This window comes from Electrophorus electricus, chromosome 1, assembly GCF_041902795.1.
Source record: "Electrophorus electricus isolate QZ-2024a chromosome 1, ASM4190279v1, whole genome shotgun sequence".
NCBI lineage: Eukaryota > Metazoa > Chordata > Actinopteri > Gymnotiformes > Gymnotidae > Electrophorus > Electrophorus electricus.
In genome coordinates this window covers 41,551,896-41,571,994 of record NC_137497.1, presented here as the reverse complement: position 1 = coordinate 41,571,994, position 20,099 = coordinate 41,551,896, and the positions used below count along the sequence as shown (strand labels likewise).

Here is a 20,099-nt window from a genome sequence, read left to right as displayed (position 1 = left end):
CATTTGCTTGTTGGACTCGCGCAGTGGAGCGAGACGGCGGCGAATGACAATAAAATCAGAGACCAACCGACAACACTCGCCACAAACAACCCCCGAAAACACCCCACAAACAATGGACGTAACGGGCAACCCGGCTATTGACAGGTACATTTTAAGCATTTTCAGACGTGGACGTTCGGACATTTCCAGGAATGCCTGCAGATCAGTAAGGATCTAGTGGGAATGATGCGCTTAATGCGGTGTTCTCGACTTAGCTTAGCGTATTTTAGCTTATCTTAGCTTATTTTATCTTAGCTTAGCGTGGCGGTCTCAGTATCGTTAAGCTTCTGCCGTTTTCGCGGTGTCGTTGTTTTCTTGCCACCTGAAAAGCCGACGAGCCCCAGCTAACGTTCAACGACGCGTCCCTGCGGCCGAGTTCGCTCGCCTGTCGTGAATGTCTCGACATGTCCGGTTGTAGTAGCTTAGTCGGTAACGTGTCCCGGTTTTGTGCTCTGGCTTTCCCAGCTGGCTATCTTACACGGGGGAAGGCTAGCCCGTCCTATAGCTAACCGCTAACCTAGCCTGCGCAGTGTTTATGGTACTGGTACTGGATTTAGCTTTCGCTTCATTTCTCATCACCAAACATCAAAAGCTGATCGAGATGTGAGCCGTAAGCCTGACTTGCAATTTAATTCCATCTGTCGACCTAAGAGCTTCGTCTGCAACCTGCAGATCTCTACAGCATGCTGAGTAACGTTAGCGTGTCTAAAGGTAGCTGACGCTGGCTAATGTTGGGTGCTCTTCTTCTTATGGCCTTTTTACTAGAATTTGACTTTAGCTTTGGAGCTGAGGACAGTGCACCCTGTCCTCTGGAGTAGAGAGAGTGTAGGTTTGTAAGACGATGTCAGCGCAGCTCTGTGGATGGTAAAGCTAGCTGGCTGGCGTAAGTCCAGGGACAACAGTGACATGTTTACAAACAGTAAGGCTAGAGAGAGTGAGACTGCTCAGCAAACGCAGCGACGGAGTTTTTGTTGAAATTAATGATCGTACATTTTGGTGTTTTGTTAATAAGTAATAAAGTTCCCCATTTTTCTTTTAAAAAAAGAAGAAAAGTCAGATTTTGGCTATACGCTTCCATTCCTAGAAAATCTATTTAAATCTTTTTTTTTTTTTTTTTTTCCATTATTCCATAATTTGCTTTGTGTATGTGTTCAAACTAGGTTTGGTGCCAACATAAATTAATTTATTAATTAACACTTGTACAGGTGTGTGACACTTGTTTTTTAAGATATTTTCCACATTGTCATATTTGTTGTAAATATGAGGCAACATAAACAAACATTCCTTAGGCTGGAAGACATTTTTATTTAGTCTGTATATGTCAAGTATCCATCATCTCGGAGAGGTACCTTCATGCAGATTTTAATTTCCGTAGCTCAAACATGATTCGGTTTATTACCTTGTTCGTTGTGCTTCAGTTGGCGGAATCAGGCTGAATCAGATGTCACATGGGTTGAAGCTAAACTGTGTATTACATTAGATAGCCAGGATAGTGCTGGAAATCTTTAGTCTAAAGAATATAAGCATTCTTTGTGTTTTGTAGAAATGAGGTTAGTGATCTTATTTTGTTTCTGTGCATGACTGTGAGTGTGAAGGCTTATTTGGATTCTTGCTTTCCATTGAAGTTATGTCAAAAATGTCAAACATATTTATATAGCACTTATATAGCAACAACAATTGCTGTCACAAAGAAGCTTTACAAATGTCCAAGTCCAAGCCCCCAGCGAGCAAGCCAAGGGTGACAGTGGCAAGGAAAAACTCCCTAGAACACGAGGAAGAAACCTTGAGAGGAGCCAACACTCAAAGGGGGGCCCATCCTCCTCTGGCTGTGAACGTCCATCACACCTTCTTCCTTGTGTACTGACACAAGACTGTTCTCTAACATCAGCAGTTCCGTGGGAGTGGGGCTGCCCTCCGTGGGTGCAATGGAGCTGTCTGTGCCCAGTTCGGGAAAGCGCATCCGCAAGCCATCGCTCCTCTTCGAGGGCTTCGAGTCCCCGGCACTACCGCACGCCCCCGTGCCGGTGCCTCCTCCCCAGCAGCCTCCCGTCAAGGACCCCAACCGGCAGGGCCGCGCCACCAACCAGCTGCAGTTCCTCCAGAAGGTGCTAGTCAAGGCTCTGTGGCGCCACCACTTCGCCTGGCCCTTCCATGAGCCTGTGGACGCGGTGCGACTCAACCTGCCGGTGAGCCAGCTGGATCAGACTCAGGAGTGCCAGCGCTGTGTTCGCTAGATAAAACATTGCACGCCGTTGCAGGCTGAGAGGGTGATAAAACACCAAAGGTGATCATCTGGGCTAAACCTGTCCAATAGCTGTCAGACCTTTTTAAGATTTGGAAAAAGGCCCATTGAACGTGGCTGCCGGAGTTGTATAGGATCACTGCTTATTTAGGTGGAGGGGTGTGATTTGTTGCGTGACACCCCCCCTCCCCCTCCCAATGAAGTGCTTTAACGGCATGCATTCTTCTCTAAGGACTACCACAAGATCATCAAGCAGCCCATGGACATGGGCACCATCAAGAAACGTCTGGAGAACAACTACTACCGCTGTGCCAGCGAATGCATTCAGGACTTCAACACCATGTTCACCAATTGTTACATCTACAACAAGGTAAGAGTGCTCGCCTTAGCCCCAGAACACCATGTTCGCTGCGCCAGAAACCATGGTGGTTGCTATGGAGATTCAGTCTGGTGGTTATTCATTACCCTGTTGCAGTGTTATTCACACTGCACAATAGCTTAATTATTCAGGGAACATTTTTTTGTAGCTTCTTTTGCTCCCAGCACATATGGAGCAGGACGTAATTCTGTTAAGCCCCTGTTTTGGGGAGTGAAGGAGAGTTAAACGGTGGTGTTTGCATCACAGCCCACGGATGACATAGTACTGATGGCCCAGTCCCTGGAGAAGGTCTTTCTGCAAAAGATTGCACAGATGCCCCAGGATGAGATTGAGTTACCCCCTCCCATCCCAAGGGGTAGAGGGGTCAAGGCTGGCAAAGGGCGCCGGGGTAGAGGTGAGTTCAGGAGTGATCGGGCAAATTTCATGTTCATGTGCAGTGAATAGGAATATTTGAAAGTCCATTGGATAACTAGAGTGTGTAGAGTCAGCAATTAATAGGTAATAACAGATTATTTGGCATAATTTCATCAGAACTAACAATACATGAAAATAAAGATGGTAAATAAAGTAGTTAACCCTCTAATTAGGGTTAGAATTACCACCCAATTCATCTTAAATTAGCACGTTTCGTTGCTAATGTTGAAAATCTCCCTTTCTCTTTCCTTCTCATCCAGGAGGTGGTGTAACTGCAGCTCAGCAGGTCCCCGCTGTGTCCCAGTCCGCCTCGTACTCGCCTTCCTCTCCAGATACTCCGGACTCCAGGTTTTCCGGCTCTCCTCACATGCTGCTCAGCAAGCCTCCACCCCCCTCCCTCATGGCTCTGCCTCCCACACAGCCTACAGCTAAGGTACCTGGCAGGGTCGGACTGATCACATTAGATGTATTGCATACATTGTGAACATATTATCGTGATATGGAATTGAGCTGAAGTGCACTGTATTTGTGCCATTTTTGATGCCTGCATTATAAGCAAATGTCTGGATGGCAAGGCCAGACTCCTGCATATCTGAATGATGAGTTGCATGTGATATATGATATCCTTTTCTCCCTCTAATGGGGGGTGGAGAGAGAGCTCGGTTGCACGCACCACCTCATTCACTTCGCATGCCTCTGCCCTCAGAAAAAAGGGGTGAAGCGCAAAGCGGACACCACCACCCCCACCACGGTGGCATTCCCCGCGGCAGGCCGCATGGCAGGTATGGGGAAAGGAAGGGGGGCCATGCCCGGTGGCAGCGGCGTCGGCGTCGGCCTGCCCCTCTCGCTGTCCCCGACACCCCTGGAGCGCGTGCCCGGTTTGGTGCGGGGCGTCGGCACCGGCGAGCCCGTGCGCCTGCAGCCCGTCATGGGCCGGGCGCCATCGGGCCGGCCCGTCAAGCCCCCGCGAAAGGACTTGCCCGAGTCAGCGCGGCCGCGGCGGCCGGCTCGCCGAGGCAAGCTGACGGGGCAGCTGCGCTACTGTAGCGGCATCCTGAAAGAGCTGCTGTCCAAGAAGCACACGGCCTACGCCTGGCCTTTCTACACACCCGTGGACGCCTCCACCCTGGGCCTGCACGACTACCACCACATCATCAAACACCCCATGGACCTCAGCACCATCAAGGTCTGCCGCGGGGGTGGACTGAGTTTGAGTTTGTGATCTGAAAGTGATGCAAAGCTTAAAAGATCCCCTTACCCCACTCTGTGGTTTTTGTTCATGCAAACATGCACTTCTAAGCACTGAAAGTGCATGTGAGTTTTGAGTTCCTGACTCTGTGTGTGTGTGTGTGTGTGTGTGTGTGTGTGTGTGTAACCCCTCCATCTGTCCTCCAGAGAAAGATGGATGAGCGGGAATACCGGGATGCCCAGGAATTCAGCGCTGATGTCCGGCTCATGTTCTCCAACTGCTACAAGTACAACCCCCCCGAGCATGACGTGGTTGCTATGGCACGTAAACTGCAGGTATACTGCGCATGCACTCCCAGGGTTCAGTAGCATCTGGCTCTAACAAGAGCCTCTGAAGGAGGGGGTTGTTACCATGGCCCGGTGTGTGGTGAGCGCCCCCACCTGGCGTTTAATCGTTAGCGCAGTGATGTCTTTGCTGCATGTTCTTGCGCTTTAAGATTGATTTATTTGTTCCGTGTAAGGCATTAGAAGCCCTCTAAAAGCCGGTCGTGGTTATATTTCAGGACGTGTTTGAGTTCCGCTTTGCTAAGATGCCGGATGAGGTTCTGGAGGAAGAGGAGGATGAGGAGCCGGCGGCCGCTCCCCTGGGCCGCGGCGCCAGCATGGCGGCCATGCACCGCTCGTCTTCGTCCTCCTCCTCCTCCTCCTCGTCCTCCTCCTCCTCGCCCTCCTCTTCCTCTGAGAGCGAGCCCAGCAGCGAGAGCGAGCCCAGCAGTGAGAGCAGCCCCAGTTCAGACAGCGAGGAGGAGAGAGCCCAGCGTCTGGCCCAGCTGCAGGACCAGGTGTGCACGCAGGTATGTGCGCGCACACACACACACACACACACACACACACACACACACACACACACGGTGTGCCCAGTATAGAAGTAATTACACTTTTTTAAAACTTAACATTCTGTACTTCCTCATAGACCTTGATCTTCTTCCTAGCTTGGCTAAGCACAGTGGCTAAACACACCAGTGATAAAACAGTACTGATAAAGTGGTCAGAGGTGGAGTTGGATCATAAGTTAGGGCAGTTCTGTGACTACTAATACTAATAATCTCTTGTCATAATTATTCATCATTAATTTTTTAAGGACATTTGCCCTGGCCACCAGTAAACACCACAGATTTCCAGCATGGATTTGGTTTGTGCAAACAGAATGTCGATTTGAAAGGGCTTAAGTTGCCCTCGTGAAAACACGAGCCACAGTCACGGTTTAATTTCTTCACCGTTTCATCGCATGTGCCAGCACACAGAGCCGGGAACTCTGTTAGGGTCCTCTGTCGCGTCCCAGACTGACCGTCCCCGTGCAATTAAATGCACGGGCCTTTTGTGGAGCGGTGTGTCCGCTGGCCTCATGCTAACGCGGTTTGCGTCTCCGCTGCAGCTCCGCGCCGTGCATGAGCAGCTGGCGGCACTTTCCTCTGGCCCCATCGTCAAGCCCAAGAGGAAGCGCGACAAGAAGAAGGACAAGAAGAAGAGGAGGAAGCCGGACAAACGCAAGGGTGGCCGTGGCGACGAGCGTGACAGGGAGAAGCCGGCCAGGGTGAGCAAGACCAAGTCCAGCAGGGCGACGCCCTCGTCCAGCCAGAGCAAGAGAGGCCCCGCCAAGAAGAACAGCAAGAGCAATAAGTAAGAGAGACTTCGTCTTCACCTCATTTCATCTCTCGTGGTGTTTCTGGGAGATGCCCAGATTTACAGAGGAATACTAACTAGGGGGTTTAGTAGATTGTAATATCAGGTTAAGTTGACGGGAGTAATTGTATTGTATTCTTTTAATTAATTTAATTATACTTGCTAAAGAGTACTCATTACAAACAATGATCTTGAGGAGATATTCAGTCATTTTGCTAGTGGAAAAAAAGTTATTCCGTGTGTAAATGTACTTGTAGCTTTAAAGAGAGAGAGGTTTATTATGTACATTTGCATTCCATTCTACACTCAGCTGTTTCTTGGTGGCTATTATTGACACCCCCCCCCCTCTCAGGGCGTCTAAGAAGTCTTCTGCGGCAGCAGCAGCGGCGGCGGCGGCGGCGGCAGCGGCAGCACGCTTCTCTGCACCGCCGTGCGACTCGGAGGAGGATGAGGAGGGCGTGCCCATGAGCTATGATGCCAAACGCCAGCTCAGCCTCGACATCAACAAGCTGCCCGGCGAGAAGCTCGGCCGCGTCGTGCACATCATCCAGTCGCGCGAGCCGGCGCTGCGCGACACCAACCCCGAGGAGATCGAGATCGACTTTGAGACGCTCAAACCGTCAACGCTGCGTGAGCTCGAGCGCTACGTACTCAGTTGCCTGCGCAAGAAACCGCGCAAGCCATATGGTGAGAACATGGAGGAAACCGCCCTGAAGACCCAGGGGAGTGCAAATGCAAATAACACGGCAATGGTTTTAGGCATTTTTAAATTTTTATTAAGACAAAACATCTCATTAAAGTTTCTCATTTAAATAATCAGAGGCAACTTTATTATTAGGGTTTTTTTCATTAGAGTTGTCAAGATGATCATGGTCATCTTTTGGTTTATGCCAATGTTTGTTTTGAAAGGTAAAGTGAAACAGTTTATTTTTATATGCTGTGATGATTCTTATATTGTAACAGGCCTGTGGTAACTGTAAAAAAAACCCCAACAACTTAAAAACAACAAAATTATTCTCCATATGTGTGTGTGCGTAGTGACGAAGAAGGGGGGTGGTGGGAAGTCTCGTGAGGAGCTGGCCCTGGAGAAGAGGAGGGAGTTGGAGAGGAGGCTTCAGGACGTGAGTGGCCAGCTCAACTCTGTCAAGAAGCCTCAGAAACCCAAAGGTGAGGGCTTCATTGATTCACCGCTGACAAGAGATGCTCTGATCATAATAGTGTTCAGTGCCAGTGCTGAAATACCTTACTGATATGGCTATTCAAAAATAATGATGTATTCATTTTACTATTTGAACCTTTGAGAAAGGAAATATTTCACCAGTAGATTCAGTGCCCACTTAGAGCATTTCAAATCTGCTATCTAGTGAATAAAACAGAAACCTGGTACTAACATGTGATGTCACTACAGTGGTGGTCTAGTACTCAAAATGGTCCTAGTGGTTGTGGGATGACGCATACGGCACTGGAACCTTTCTACTGTTCAGTATTCCAGAGAACAGCTTGGAGTCGAGACAAAGTGATCTGTTCCCTGTGTGTCTGTGTGTGTCCCCGTGTGTGTAGTGGAGAAGCCCAGCGGCGTAGAGCCCCATGCGGCGGCCACCCGCCTCAGTGCTAGCAGCTCCAGCTCCGACTCATCTTCATCCTCCTCCTCGTCCTCTTCCTCAGACACCAGCGATTCAGATTCCAGATGATCTGTGTCTTAGTGAGGCCATGGGATGGGGAGCGCAGAGCAGCGCTGTACTGCCTGCCCTACGGGAGGTTGCCTAGCAAACTGGACTGGGGTGATGTAGCCCTTGGCTGAGGTGATGTAGCCCTTTGGGTGGGGTGATATAGCCCTTGGCTGGGTCGTGGGGGTGGGTGTAGAAAGAGAGCTTGACTCCCAACACCGATTTCTTTGCAGAGGACACAGTTACGTGAAACTGCAGATTCCAGAAACATTGTTAGTGTGTTTTGAGAATTGTTTGTTTAAAAAAAAAAAAGAAAAAGAAAAAAATGTACATAATCTATCTGATTACTTTTTCTTTTATAAAGAAGAGTTTTATAAAAGTGCCCATAGTGGGAGACTTTAAATGGGATGATGTGGCTATAGAAACTGCTCTGCTATCTTTAGTTGGAGATATCTGAAATAGGTCTTTTTGTTTGTGTTCTGTGTGGATTTAAAGATCTGTAGAAATCCCTTTTTCTCCACACCACACCGTTTGAGTTCCTGAAATTTGACCTTTTTCTTAATTTGAAGCAAAGCGGTGATTAAATGAACATGTAATCCTTTAAATAGTGGGCCTGTCTTTGAGGAGCACACGCTTCAGAGTTTGGAGCACATGTTTCAAAAGAGAAACAGGAAGCAAACATTCCACTACATATGCAAAGGTGGAAGGAGCCTCCTGCTCTTCTGACTGCATTGGCAGATTTTTAAAAAAAAGTTTCTTTATGTGTAATGACTAGCCAAAGGGAGACAGATCTGTCCTAATACTTTGTACAGACAGACTCCTGGGTTCATCTTAATGCACTGCAGACATTGCAATGACCAAAAAATAGATCATTTAATTCTGCCTGCTTCCTCTTGAGTATTCAGGTTTCTTTGTTTTAATGTTTTTACATCATTACGAACATGACTTCCAGGTTTTGCTCTTCTCCAGCCATCAGCTTTGGGCCGGAGTTCATTAGCGTTGTCCATTACCAAACCAGATTAGCTGGCCCATGGATCCTGTTTGAAGTTCAGGCTAATATTACCGGGTTAGTATGACATCAGTCGCATAATGCTAACTGGGTTCCTGATAGCATTCATTGAGCATTAGCCACATTAGGGATGCGGGAAGAATGACTGCATTACGGGGAGGGCTTTGGCCCCTGGGGCCCTTACCTAACTTGGCGGCAGGGACATGGCTGGAACACACAGGCGAATGGACTTCTGGTTGGACTAGAGAGGACCGCAGAGAGACATAAAAGCAAAGCAACGATCTTTTATTATACATTTACTGTATATAAACTCAGCTGACCATGTTTGTAGTTTATTTTTTTCCCTTTGTATGAAGTGGCGTTGTTCTAACTTTTTTTTTTTATTATATAGGATAACATCTGATTCTGTGACCCTTGTTAGCCACACGTGCAACATTTCTGCGATATTTATATTTAAGATATTATTCTCATTGAATTGTATATTTAGTTTGATTTTATTTGCCTGCAAATACAAATCTGCCAACTCGCTTATACAAATATTGTGTGTTGTTCCTGGTAAACCTTTTAGTCATTGGCTCCTGTTGCATGTTACATTAATTTTACTTTACTGGGAATTGGGGTGTGGGTGTGTGTTCTTGTATTAATTCCCCTCTTACTCAGGAGAGAATCCTGTGTATGAAGGCAGTGTGATTTGATTGTGGTCATTGGTTCACACATTAGTGAGTTTGATCGCAGGACGAACAGCTGTATATGTCTGAACATCCCGTAACATTCTTCACATGCACACCAAAAACCAAGACACAGATGCATTTGACTGGCTGAGGCAGCCCACTTCCTAATATGACTATGCTGCAGCCATTTTTGGACTCCTACTGTAGACGTCTTATTGACTGCAAACTTGCCCAATATTAGGAGCATCTGAACATGTCAGCATTCAGAGGCTGGAAAGCAACAGGGGCACGCCATGAGGTGACTGGATCACAAGTGATGCTTGTTGGTGGCCGTTGAAACTCATAGACGCACAGTTACCATGGAAACAATTTTCTGGTTTAAGTGACATACACCCATGCACATTGAACAAAAACAAGTTTTCTTTGTTTTGCAGTTGCAGCCTCAGCTAATGCCTGTTTCTTTACTGTGTTTTGGTAGGTAGTGTATTTTCTAAGTACATTAACTCAACAGTACTTCAGAGAACCTTTTATGTTGTAAGGCTATATTTCAGTCTAATGCCTTCCACAAATAAAACCCCTTCATTGGTTTCTTATGCCAAAAATATTATCCAAACTACAGTTTAGTGATGGCCCTTGATGAATGGCAGTCCCAGGTCTTTCTCATTCCATAAGGGGATAGAAGGTTGAGCTAAGATCAATAGCAATACGCATGTCGTAATGTTGAGAGGTCATGTTTATGTTGTGGATGCAGTGAGCCCAGGGCTGGGAAAAGCACTGATTGACAAACCATTGCCAACTGTGTTGCTGTGAATTGCATCTAAAGTTGACAACACAAAGGTGCGAATGACTGATTGCCCTGGGCATGTAAATTCATGCATATCTGCTGTACTGACGTGACTCTTACATGAGCTCCACTGCTTTCCCTAATTCTCAGACAAGTCATAGTGGTGATGTTACAGATGACTGACTGGTTTTGTAGATCTTCAAGTACTCTCCAACTCGGGCAAACAGGTCTTTGGGGGGGGGGGGGGGGGGGAATTGACGTTTATAAAAATGTTCAGCCCTAAAAACCTAAAAAATCTATCCAAAAGTGATGTGTATTAAAGTAACCTAATTTGCATTAAAGAGACTACAACCCCACAACCACACACACAAACCCATTAATGTACCTAATTTTCACCAGACTTGAGTATTGGGGGGGGGGGGGGGGGGGTATGTGTTTTAATGTTCTTCACAGCATCCAAGAGCCTATTTGAGGTTTGCAGGCAATACATACCTTCCCACATTCCAGTACAGACTTTTGTTGTACATCTATACTAGACACTAATGGTTTGGGTCTGGAGTTAGAATAGTGCAAAAACAGGACACCTAGTGTATGCCAAGGACCAGGGAAAGAAACTGCATTACACTATGAGCAGTGGTACCTGCAGCAGGATTGATGTAGTGCCTGCTACTCAGCTTTTCTCGGTTCAGTGCAGTTTTTCATTAATCGTCCATGCCACTAGTTGAATGCTGTTACTCATTAAATTATAGTCAAGACGGTTCAGACTACCCCTCATAATTATACTGTCATATTGTCTGCTTGTGGGATGGGTTTTGGTAGGGAATAAACAGGTAACATAAATCCGTAATCCCGACTTGTTTCTGTGTGTGTGTGTGTGTGTATAATTAATATTAATTCATATATATATATATACACACACACATATATACACACACACAGAGAGGTCCTTCATCAGCTGTGCAAGCAAAGTGTGTGTGTGTGTGTGTGTATATATATATAAACACAGATTAAAAAAGCTATCATGTACTCCATGAGGTAGTATTGTAATTACTAGTTTTTACTATTGACCTATATATAATTGACCTATAATATAAATGTAAACAATGTAAAGAGGGCACATATCCATGGAAATAATGGTTCATGTCAAAGCAAATTTTGATTCCAGCTGTGTATTTATAGTTCACATTGAAAGCATCTACCCATCTTGATACTTAATAATCCATAATTCTGCATCTCTTGCAATTTGAAAAGTGCACTCTCTTAATCAATATTTTGATATAAAACTTTCATTATTCAGAAGAGTTCATCAAAACTCCATTGTACGTGATTCTTCTAAATATTCCTGATGCTTCCATGACTCCTAAAGCCTGAGTTTTTTAGGCCATGACCTGGACATTATTAATTGTCTGCCATAAAACGATTAATCAATCCCATAAATGTGTGAGGAATTACGGAGTGAGGTGAGAGGACGCGTTTAGAGCAAGGATACCTAGGTGCTTACTACATGGAAAAGTCTGTGTTATAACAAGTGACGTTAGCCTGTAGAATAATTTCAGTCATCAATAAACGACATCGTTTTAGAGTGACCCTTCAGTGAACTAGAGCATCTTTGGCGTCCATTCTTCTGCCCTTGTGTCTTATCCCTGTATCTCCTCGTCCCACCCCCACAGCAGGAGATAAGTCACACAAAGAGGAAATGAAGCATGTTTAAACAAATTAGAGGAACTTGTAGTTTCAGTCAAACCCAGCGTGAAAGAGACAGACGGTTGATTTATTCTCTCCAGGTGCCTGACATTAAAGAGAGTTGTTCATTAAACCCTTATTGAAGACACAGGAAGAGAGCAATGCGCTTGTACGCACACGCTTTCTCAGACAAAACAAGACTCGTTCTGGGGCCAAAATCTGACCGACTGCAAAACTGCTCTGTGTGCACCCAGGTGGAGCAACTATTCTATGTAACTCACTTGGATATAATGGGCTCATTTTGCTAACAATCGTTACAGTAGTGTTCCCAGGTTGTGACCTTAACCAATGCAAAAGAACTTGGAGGCTGTCTCAAATCACTATAAAAATCGAAGCTTCTGCCTGCTTCATTTAATGCAAAGGACAGGTTCTGTTTGGATGCAGAGCTCCAGTTAGGGTTTGCCTGATTACCATCTAGACCACTGCTCTCCCGCCGCAGTCACAGGGATCCATCAATCAACGGAGTTCTTCTCTGGCCCGCGCTGCTGGAGTTCTGTGCATCTTTTTAGCACTGGTGGCGACGTGGGAGACTTGGCCTGCACGGCGGTTCCGGGGAGCCGTGCTGTTTGCGGGCCGGTGCCAGATCTGGCCAGGTGGCGGGTGGCCTGTTGGTGTCCCTCTGTAGTCGTCTTCTGCCCCAGCCAGATTTATCGATCACGAACGCCATGGACTGCCTGCGATCACACTGGTGTTACGACCCCATGGCAGAGCCTAATCACAAATCAGAGCCAACACAGGAGGAGATACAAACAGGGATGAATCACGCCGTTTAATTCCAACCGAAAACAAAGTCCCACAAATACAATGCACACATGCCACAGATCAGGCTGTGCAGGGAGGGTGAGAACCTGCACTGTGGACTGTGTCAATGGTGAGAAACCATCACAAAGAATATGAAACATAAACGTAATTAAACCTACATAACCCAGCACACACTGTAAATAAATAACATGAATACAAGGGTTGACACCCACCCCTTACCTTCAGTGTCTATACATAAAAGCAGATTTAATCTAGCCTTGTCCAGAACTCCAGTACAGCTCCCATGACACCAAATGGTGGTACATCTGTTGTATTACTCAACAGAGCCATCACTGACTCTACCATTGTGTGTTTAAACTAATTGAGACTAGAGGGTGAATGAGCGACGCAGAAAGCAGGTGCCTCTGTGTGTCTGCGCCCGTCTCTCCTCGTCTGTGTGTCTGCGCCAGTCTCTCCCGACGGCTTTAAACGGAAACTCCACCTTCATGGGAAACCCATTAGCCACATCAGCTGCACCTGCAACACTCATTACATCAGTTGTCCTGGAGACACAATATGCAGGACACTTGCGTGCCCTCGCACGTTACACTAGAGAAAAACACACTCATACACACACCCTACTATATTTTCTCCAGTCATTAAAACGAGATCACTGTCAGTAAAGGAGAACCATCCCATAATTCATATCCAAGCATAAATCTGCTCTGAAAAGCATTCAGATGAGTGCGTTCATATGATGCACTGCATACAGTTGCAGTCAGGATGACGAATGGATGATAATAGCTGCTTACTTAAGAGGCTGGTACTCAGAATTGCCGGATGTGAAGTAAAGGTTCTTAACCTTTGGGGATTGCAGGCTGAGAGCTGCATTTCCTTAGCTTCAAAGCCTGCACAGTGAAGCAATCAATCTATATATATAGGCCAATCCACTACATTTCCGAGTCTATCTGTATGAGTACCACACAAAGCACATAAAATATCTTTATGAAAGTGACTTCCGCGTGTTTCAGTAACCCAACCAGCCAGGCTGAGTCTCGCTGGGTAAGACCGCTATCTTGCCTCGGTGGCGTCGGCGTCCCGCAGCTCCCCGACAGGGCGTTTGGTGGCGAACAGAGCACACCTCTTCTGTCCGAGCTCTCTCGGGTGGCTGGCAGGGCCAGCTGGCAGGAGCCGTTGGGAAGATGGAGAATCCATCAGCTAGCCCAGGACCGACATATCTGTTATCAAAGGACTCCGTGAACGTTTTGGTGTAGCAGTGGTGTTTGTCCCTGTCCGAGGTGCATGATGGAGCGTTAGCATTTTAGACTAATATGTGGTGTTGTCAGCTACGAAATTTAGCTTTTGATCGAGAAATTATAAATCCGTAAACACTTAGAATTCATCTGATTTGCTGTGGTGAGAACAGTCAGATGTTTTATCTGGCTGTACTCGTGTGCGCTACGATGGAGGTTGATGGTTCACCCAGAGCACTGCAATACGGGGCTCTCTAAGTGATTTGTTATGTAAAGTTTGTCACTCAAACAGTTTTAATTACAAGAAAAAAAATATATGTTGCACCCATAAAATGAAATTTAATTTAGTTAACGAACGCAACAAGAAGTCAAAACCTTAATCATAGTTTGGTATGCAACATTAAAATTAGATTTAGATTAAAATGTTCCCAAGGTTTCAAACGTATACTCTTGTTAATTATGCAGACCGAGGTGTTGTCTATGCTCCGACTGCTCCGCTGCTGCCCTCTTGTGGCAGACGTGAGCAGTAAGAAACACAGTGTCAGAACAGAGTGCCGATTAGCATCCAAGTCGTCCGAGTTGTGTCTTTGACGAATTGTGATTTTTATGACTGAACGGATATATACATGCAGCCTTTTACTGCCTTTAAAAAAAAATGCTGTGGTACAGAGGCTTGGCTACGTACCACGTGGGTTGTATGGCTGTTTGCACTGTAGGATGAATCAGCAAGTTTCTTCGTTTTACTGTTGAGTAAGCATATATTTGCGGTAACAACCAGATGAACGGAGATTTATTGTACGCCCAATAACAAGCCATTTAGCTAGCTAGGATATTTGGCAATTTGAATTCTTATATTTGATTTGTCTGTATTTGTTCTTGTTATAGACTACACACAATTCAGTTCTCGCCTGTAAGCCTTAATGGTCGCAATGCTGTGCTGTTGTGTTGCTCATCAAGTCAGTAAAGAGTTAACGGAGTCCGAGTGTGTGGAAGGTTCCACCAATACTCAGATCGTGAACACCTTATTCAATGCAAGTTGTGTACAAACAATACTCCTTCTAGTCGCCCTGTAAAGCATGAAATATTCATTCAAAAGTCAGACCTGTCGGGTCGAATTTGGCGGGAATTTTTTTTTTGGAACACGTCAGACATCTCTACGTATTTATGTCACACGCACAGGCTCAAAAACAAGGCCCACCTGGCCGGGCTGTCTACCTGAGTGACGTTACTGGAGCTGTGGCTCACAGTGCTGATCTGTACAGCGGTCGGGACACTGAGGTGTGTAACTGGAGAGAGCTAAAAGTGAGGAAGATAGAGCTCTAGCTAAGACCTGAACGAACACAGGCTTGACTTTTCAGGTGTTGCGACACCTCCGTGATCTGAAGGAGTCCAGAGTATTGTTGAGGAATATAATGTTACCCTTGTAATGTATGCAATGTAATCTTGTCATTGTGATGTTTTAGCTGTATAGCTAACGTTAGCTAGCTATTTAACTAATATTGCCTGCTTACTTCGTAGATCATCCTTCGTTTGATAAACCAGGCTAGACCTTATTATATTATAGGTCTACATTAACCCAACTGACATTAACCTAACAAACATTAACCTAATTTGTGTTATTTGGGCTCTCATTTGGCTAATGGTGCATGTATGGTTACACTACCTACCATTTGTTTGGTTATCTAATAGCACGCACTGTCAAAGCAATGGCTAGATATCCAAAAAAAAAAAAAAAGCGAACCCTGACAATAGCAACCTAGATACACTATCAGACTAACCGGCCGCTATCACAGCTAATGTTTAACCCAGTACAGTGAAAGATGGGTTATTTTCAAATGGTTTTTTTCATACGTAGCTGCATATGAAAGGTCTCAAATACAAACCAACATTAAACTGATAAGGATATGATTACAACGGTAGACAGTTCACTTACGTCAAGTCATTTCCATCACTGAGTCCTCGTTGAGTTCTCTGAATATTGCTTGAACGTAAATTCACTCGCAATCAGGAGCTATATTATGGATTTATAAATAGGGGGGTGATAAGACCCCCAGGACAACTGCAAAAATGAAAAAGGACAGGCCATCCATCATCACATGCACTAGGTACTTCACTGTTTAACGTAAAAGTCATTTTTAATTGGCTTTTTATGCAAAATTACATTACCATGTCAGTGTGATTTCATTTTGGACAATTGTAGCAAACATTCAAATCATGTATTCTTTACTTTTAGGTTTTATGTCTGCAGCAATATTCTCTGACACAGAGATCCTCTGTCTCACACATACTGATTGACATTTTAGCAAAGCAGGGCAGACTGATGTCGCAGTGGCGTCATAGAGATCGATCAAACATGAAATCTTTCAGACTCAAATTTCAGGCCTTTTCAGGTTTCAGAGCTGTTGTACAGCAGCAGCACCTCTCCCAGGTCTTAGTGCTCCTATATCTCAATAGAATTGTGAATTTGGAGACACAATGGTACAGCTGAATAAGAATGAATGAGAATTATTGACAATTTAAACTCAAATGCATTCTTATTTGGTGGGGGGAATTTAAAGGTGGCTGTAGCCCCCCTAAAACAGGCCTAACGACACCCATGTTTTCAATCAGCAGATTCTTCTGCACATTTTGTGCAATTACATATTTCCACCCGAGTGGTCGACAAATTCCCCAAACATACGTACTGCAGCTTTAAACTGAACAAAAAATTCTTCAGAATTTTCTACAGATAGCATGATGCTATCTAGGAAAGGCACACAGGATACAGTTGAAAATTTAGATTTCACCTAGGGCTCCCAATAGGTTAGCGTCGCCACCTGGGAACGTCACCTTTGGGATAGGTTACTGCAGGCATCGATCATCATCACATCCTGACAAATCCGCCAAAAGCTGCCCATCCATCCCACCACATGAGCTGTTATTGTACTGTATGGATAGATCTCCGATTGTCAGCATGCACCTTTATGTGTGAATCTCGGTCCTGTTACAGAAGGACTACTGCATTTAATGCAGACCAGTACTATAAGTGTGGGAAAAAGGAGTGAAAGCACACCTTTCTTTCTGTGCTCCACAGAACTGCGAGTGGTGGGGGCTCCTCCAACAGCCTGCCTGACTTAAGTAAATAATTGTTAACCTTTAATCGTCTTTCACCTCTGCTTTGATGTTCCCTCAGGGTCAGGATTAGCGTGAGCCTTGAGGATCCATTTGTGGACTCAGCATCGTGGGAAAGCCACACACTGCTCGTTTAACCTGGACTGACTTTGGGTCACTGACATTTTAATATTGAACAGAGGTTTTTGGTTTTAACTTTGCTTGTTGTAATGCCTTTATTTGGCATGTTCTTCTGCTGCACTTAGCAACTTGCAGCGTTGTCAGACTTGTAGAAAAATAAGTTTGATTTTAATACTGTGGAGTATAGACAGTTGCTAATTGCATTCAAAATATGTGCTAATGTTGTTTTGACAATTTTGAAAATGAGGTTTTATTGTCTGATAGAAGAAAAATGATCTCTGAAAGCTTTTAGAAACACTCTAAAAACACAATGTCACAGTAGTTTCTCTAGTCATCCAAACTTGTTCTCTGACAGCTGTAGCTTCCCAGGCCCAGGAAAGTGAATGATTAACCATGATAAGCCCATGAGATGACAGCATGGTGTCTCAGCTATAAAGCTTTGAGAGGGAGTGTGTGTGTCTGTGAAGACATGACCATGGCGTTCACCCGTGTTCTGGCTCTGTGCTTTCTGGCGCTGGTGGGCTCGGCACAGTGCGGGTCAGTGAAGAACCCCTTTGTGATTCGCTCTGGCACGAGCTTTGCATCCCGTCCATATTCCTCCTTGCTGACGGTGCCCAATGGCGAACAGTTTGGCCTGTGGACATGGCCTGAGATGTGCCCTGATAACTTCTTTGCTGTGGGGTTCAGCCTGAGGGTAATGTCACTACAGTGGGAGTCAGTCTGAGGGCAATGTCATTGCCGGGGTGGGGTGGGAGTGTCAGTCCGAGGGGACTGCCGTGAGGGAAACATCTGATGGGAATGTCATTTCTGCAGGGGTCATTGTTGTAGGTGTCAGTCTCGAGGGGACCATCTTGCTGTGGGGGTCAGTCTGAGGGGAACACTGTTACTGTGGGGTCAGTCTGAGGGGAACATCTTGCTGTGGGGGTCAGTCTGAGGGGAACACTGTTACTGTGGGGTCAGTCTGAGGGGAACATCTTGCTGTGGAGGTCAATCTGAGGGGAATGCCATTACTGTGGGGTCTGTCTGAGGGGAACATCTTTTGCTGACACTCTTAGTGCCATGTAGTACTTTGGGCATCCTGATCTTATTGTTTTGCTCTAAAAGTGAAATAGAATAGTAGAGTACTTATTTATGCCAGTAAGAAGTGCATGCCTCTCCGCAGGTTGAGACGAATCAGTACGGGGGAGATGACACTGCTCTGAACGGAATCCGTCTCTTTTGTGGTCAAAACGGAGACAGGAGCTTTCTCTACACTGTGGAGTCCAACACGGGCTAGTGAGTCCAGACACAACCTTCCACTGGCCCTTTCAGTGGGCCAACGCGCCTTGTTTCTGTTACAAAAAAAAAACAAAAAACAAGCAGGCTCATAACTTTGAACACAGCAGCAAGATCTAGCCATGCAGGCTCTGTAAGAAAAGAGCTCAAATGACCTCCACTGGAGCAGCTGGTGCTTGCTTAGCAAGCACTCAGTATCTAGGAGGACAACTGCAAATCCACGACCAAACTCAGCCCTTGTTTGTGGACATAAGACAAGGTTCTGGGCGCTGCACTGCATCTCACAGTCCCTTCGTGAATCCTTTTATCCACAAACCGTGTAGGCAAAACAGCTGCCCTGCGTTTGATGGAAAGAGCCTGCTTGTTTGAAAATATGGCAACTGCCCTGCTGCCCCTTAACCGCCTCCTGCCTCTCAGCTTCGGCGAGTGGACCGATCCGCAGTGGTGTCCAAGCGGAACCCTCGTCTCCTTCCAGCTGCGCGTGGAGACGCACCGGGGCATGTTCGGCGACGACACCGCTGTCAACAACATCCGCTTCCGCTGCAGCAGCAACCCCACGCTGGAGGGCCAAGGCATGCCCTGGGGCGACTACAGCCACTGGAGCCCTGAGTGTTCGGAGGGCGGTATCTGTGGCATCGAGACCAAGATGGAGCCGTATCAGGGCGGCCTGGATGACTCGGCGCTCAATGACGTGCGCTTTCACTGCTGTAGCAGGGGTGGGCAGTGAGGCAGCACTGCTTGAGTAAGAGACACAGGGAGGGTGGGCCGTGGTGAGCGCTTATGTTCATGTTCGTCATGAATGGTTTGAATGCTCCGAGATATTAAACGGAGGCTAGCCCTTTGTTTTGCGTCTGATTCTTTGATTTTCTTTATTACAGCAGTAATTTGTTTTCTGACTAACGGATATTGACGGGATCGTACAATCGGCGCCTGCGCTGCTGTTGTTATTCGTAAGACGCTTCGGCCCTCAGTTCCGTCTTTATCTTGGGTTTGTTCTGCTGATTCAGGAATCAGGCAGTCAACATCGGCGCCGGCCCAGCGGACTTTCAGCACAACTCTAGCGCTGAATGAGACTGTCAGCGGGAAATGTCCCGGGCAGAACAAACACGCAAAGCCGTCGGGCCCATCTTCCTGTCGCTATGCTTATGCCTGCTGTCACAGTAACGCACAATTATATTACCATTCGGACGCACTCAGCGTTATCTCTTAACACACGTCACTAAAGCTGCGGACATGGGCGCAGCCAGGAGAATAGCGCTTCCCGTGATTAGTGGGTGATAATTTGCGGCATCGGAGCGAACCATAGCTCAACACTTCTGCTGACACATGATGCTTAGCCTTCTGTTCTGATTCTCATTACCAGCGGAGGAGACAGAGGTAATTAATTCGTGTGGAGTTTGGAGCCTGACAGCGCCAGATAAGCGGCCTCATCGGGAGTGGAAATGTAATTGTGTTAATTAATTGACTAGTGGATAGTGTGTTAAACACTAAGTGTACCTCCAGTAGTTATTACTGTCAGCTAATATTAAAACACTAGCGTGACAGTTTTCAGAAAGATCACGGAAAAAAGTTTAAAAAGATACATAAGAAAATGTGACCCTGTTTAATATTTAGTCATATAGATACTAGTAACCTATAAATGGCGTAACCAGTACCAAGATAAATAATGAATGAAGGTAAGGTCCAATAGCATCTGTATACGAGCTTCAGTTACATGACAAAGTTAAAAGGCGGGTTGTATTAACAGGCCTGCTGAAAGTACTGAAGTGCAATATGTAAT

General features: G+C 46.0%; 2 protein-coding genes across 5 annotated transcripts; both read left to right on the top strand.

Moving 5' to 3' along the window:
- Positions 1-4: 4 nt before the first annotated feature.
- Positions 5-9,731, top strand: brd2b (bromodomain containing 2b). Of its 4 annotated transcripts, none has more exons than XM_081720193.1 (12): positions 5-144; positions 1,931-2,225; positions 2,514-2,651; positions 2,907-3,054; positions 3,335-3,507; positions 3,781-4,260; positions 4,470-4,598; positions 4,826-5,116; positions 5,698-5,942; positions 6,298-6,632; positions 6,984-7,112; positions 7,506-9,731. In XM_081720193.1, the coding sequence occupies exons 1-12, from the start codon at positions 44-46 to the stop codon at positions 7,634-7,636; spliced, it is 2,595 nt and encodes an 864-aa protein (XP_081576319.1). In that variant the 5' UTR covers positions 5-43; the 3' UTR covers positions 7,637-9,731. The 4 variants fall into 4 exon arrangements, with proteins under 4 accessions (XP_081576319.1, XP_026868076.2, XP_035382228.1 ...); XM_027012275.3 differs by having other exon boundaries at positions 1,928-2,225; XM_035526335.2 differs by lacking the exon at positions 1,931-2,225.
- Positions 9,732-17,140: 7,409 nt separating this feature from the next.
- On the top strand, positions 17,141-19,161 carry LOC113578811 (vitelline membrane outer layer protein 1 homolog). Its single transcript, XM_027012276.3, has 3 exons — positions 17,141-17,738; positions 18,207-18,319; positions 18,737-19,161. The coding sequence occupies exons 1-3, from the start codon at positions 17,454-17,456 to the stop codon at positions 19,044-19,046; spliced, it is 708 nt and encodes a 235-aa protein (XP_026868077.2). The 5' UTR covers positions 17,141-17,453; the 3' UTR covers positions 19,047-19,161.
- Positions 19,162-20,099: the final 938 nt, after the last annotated feature.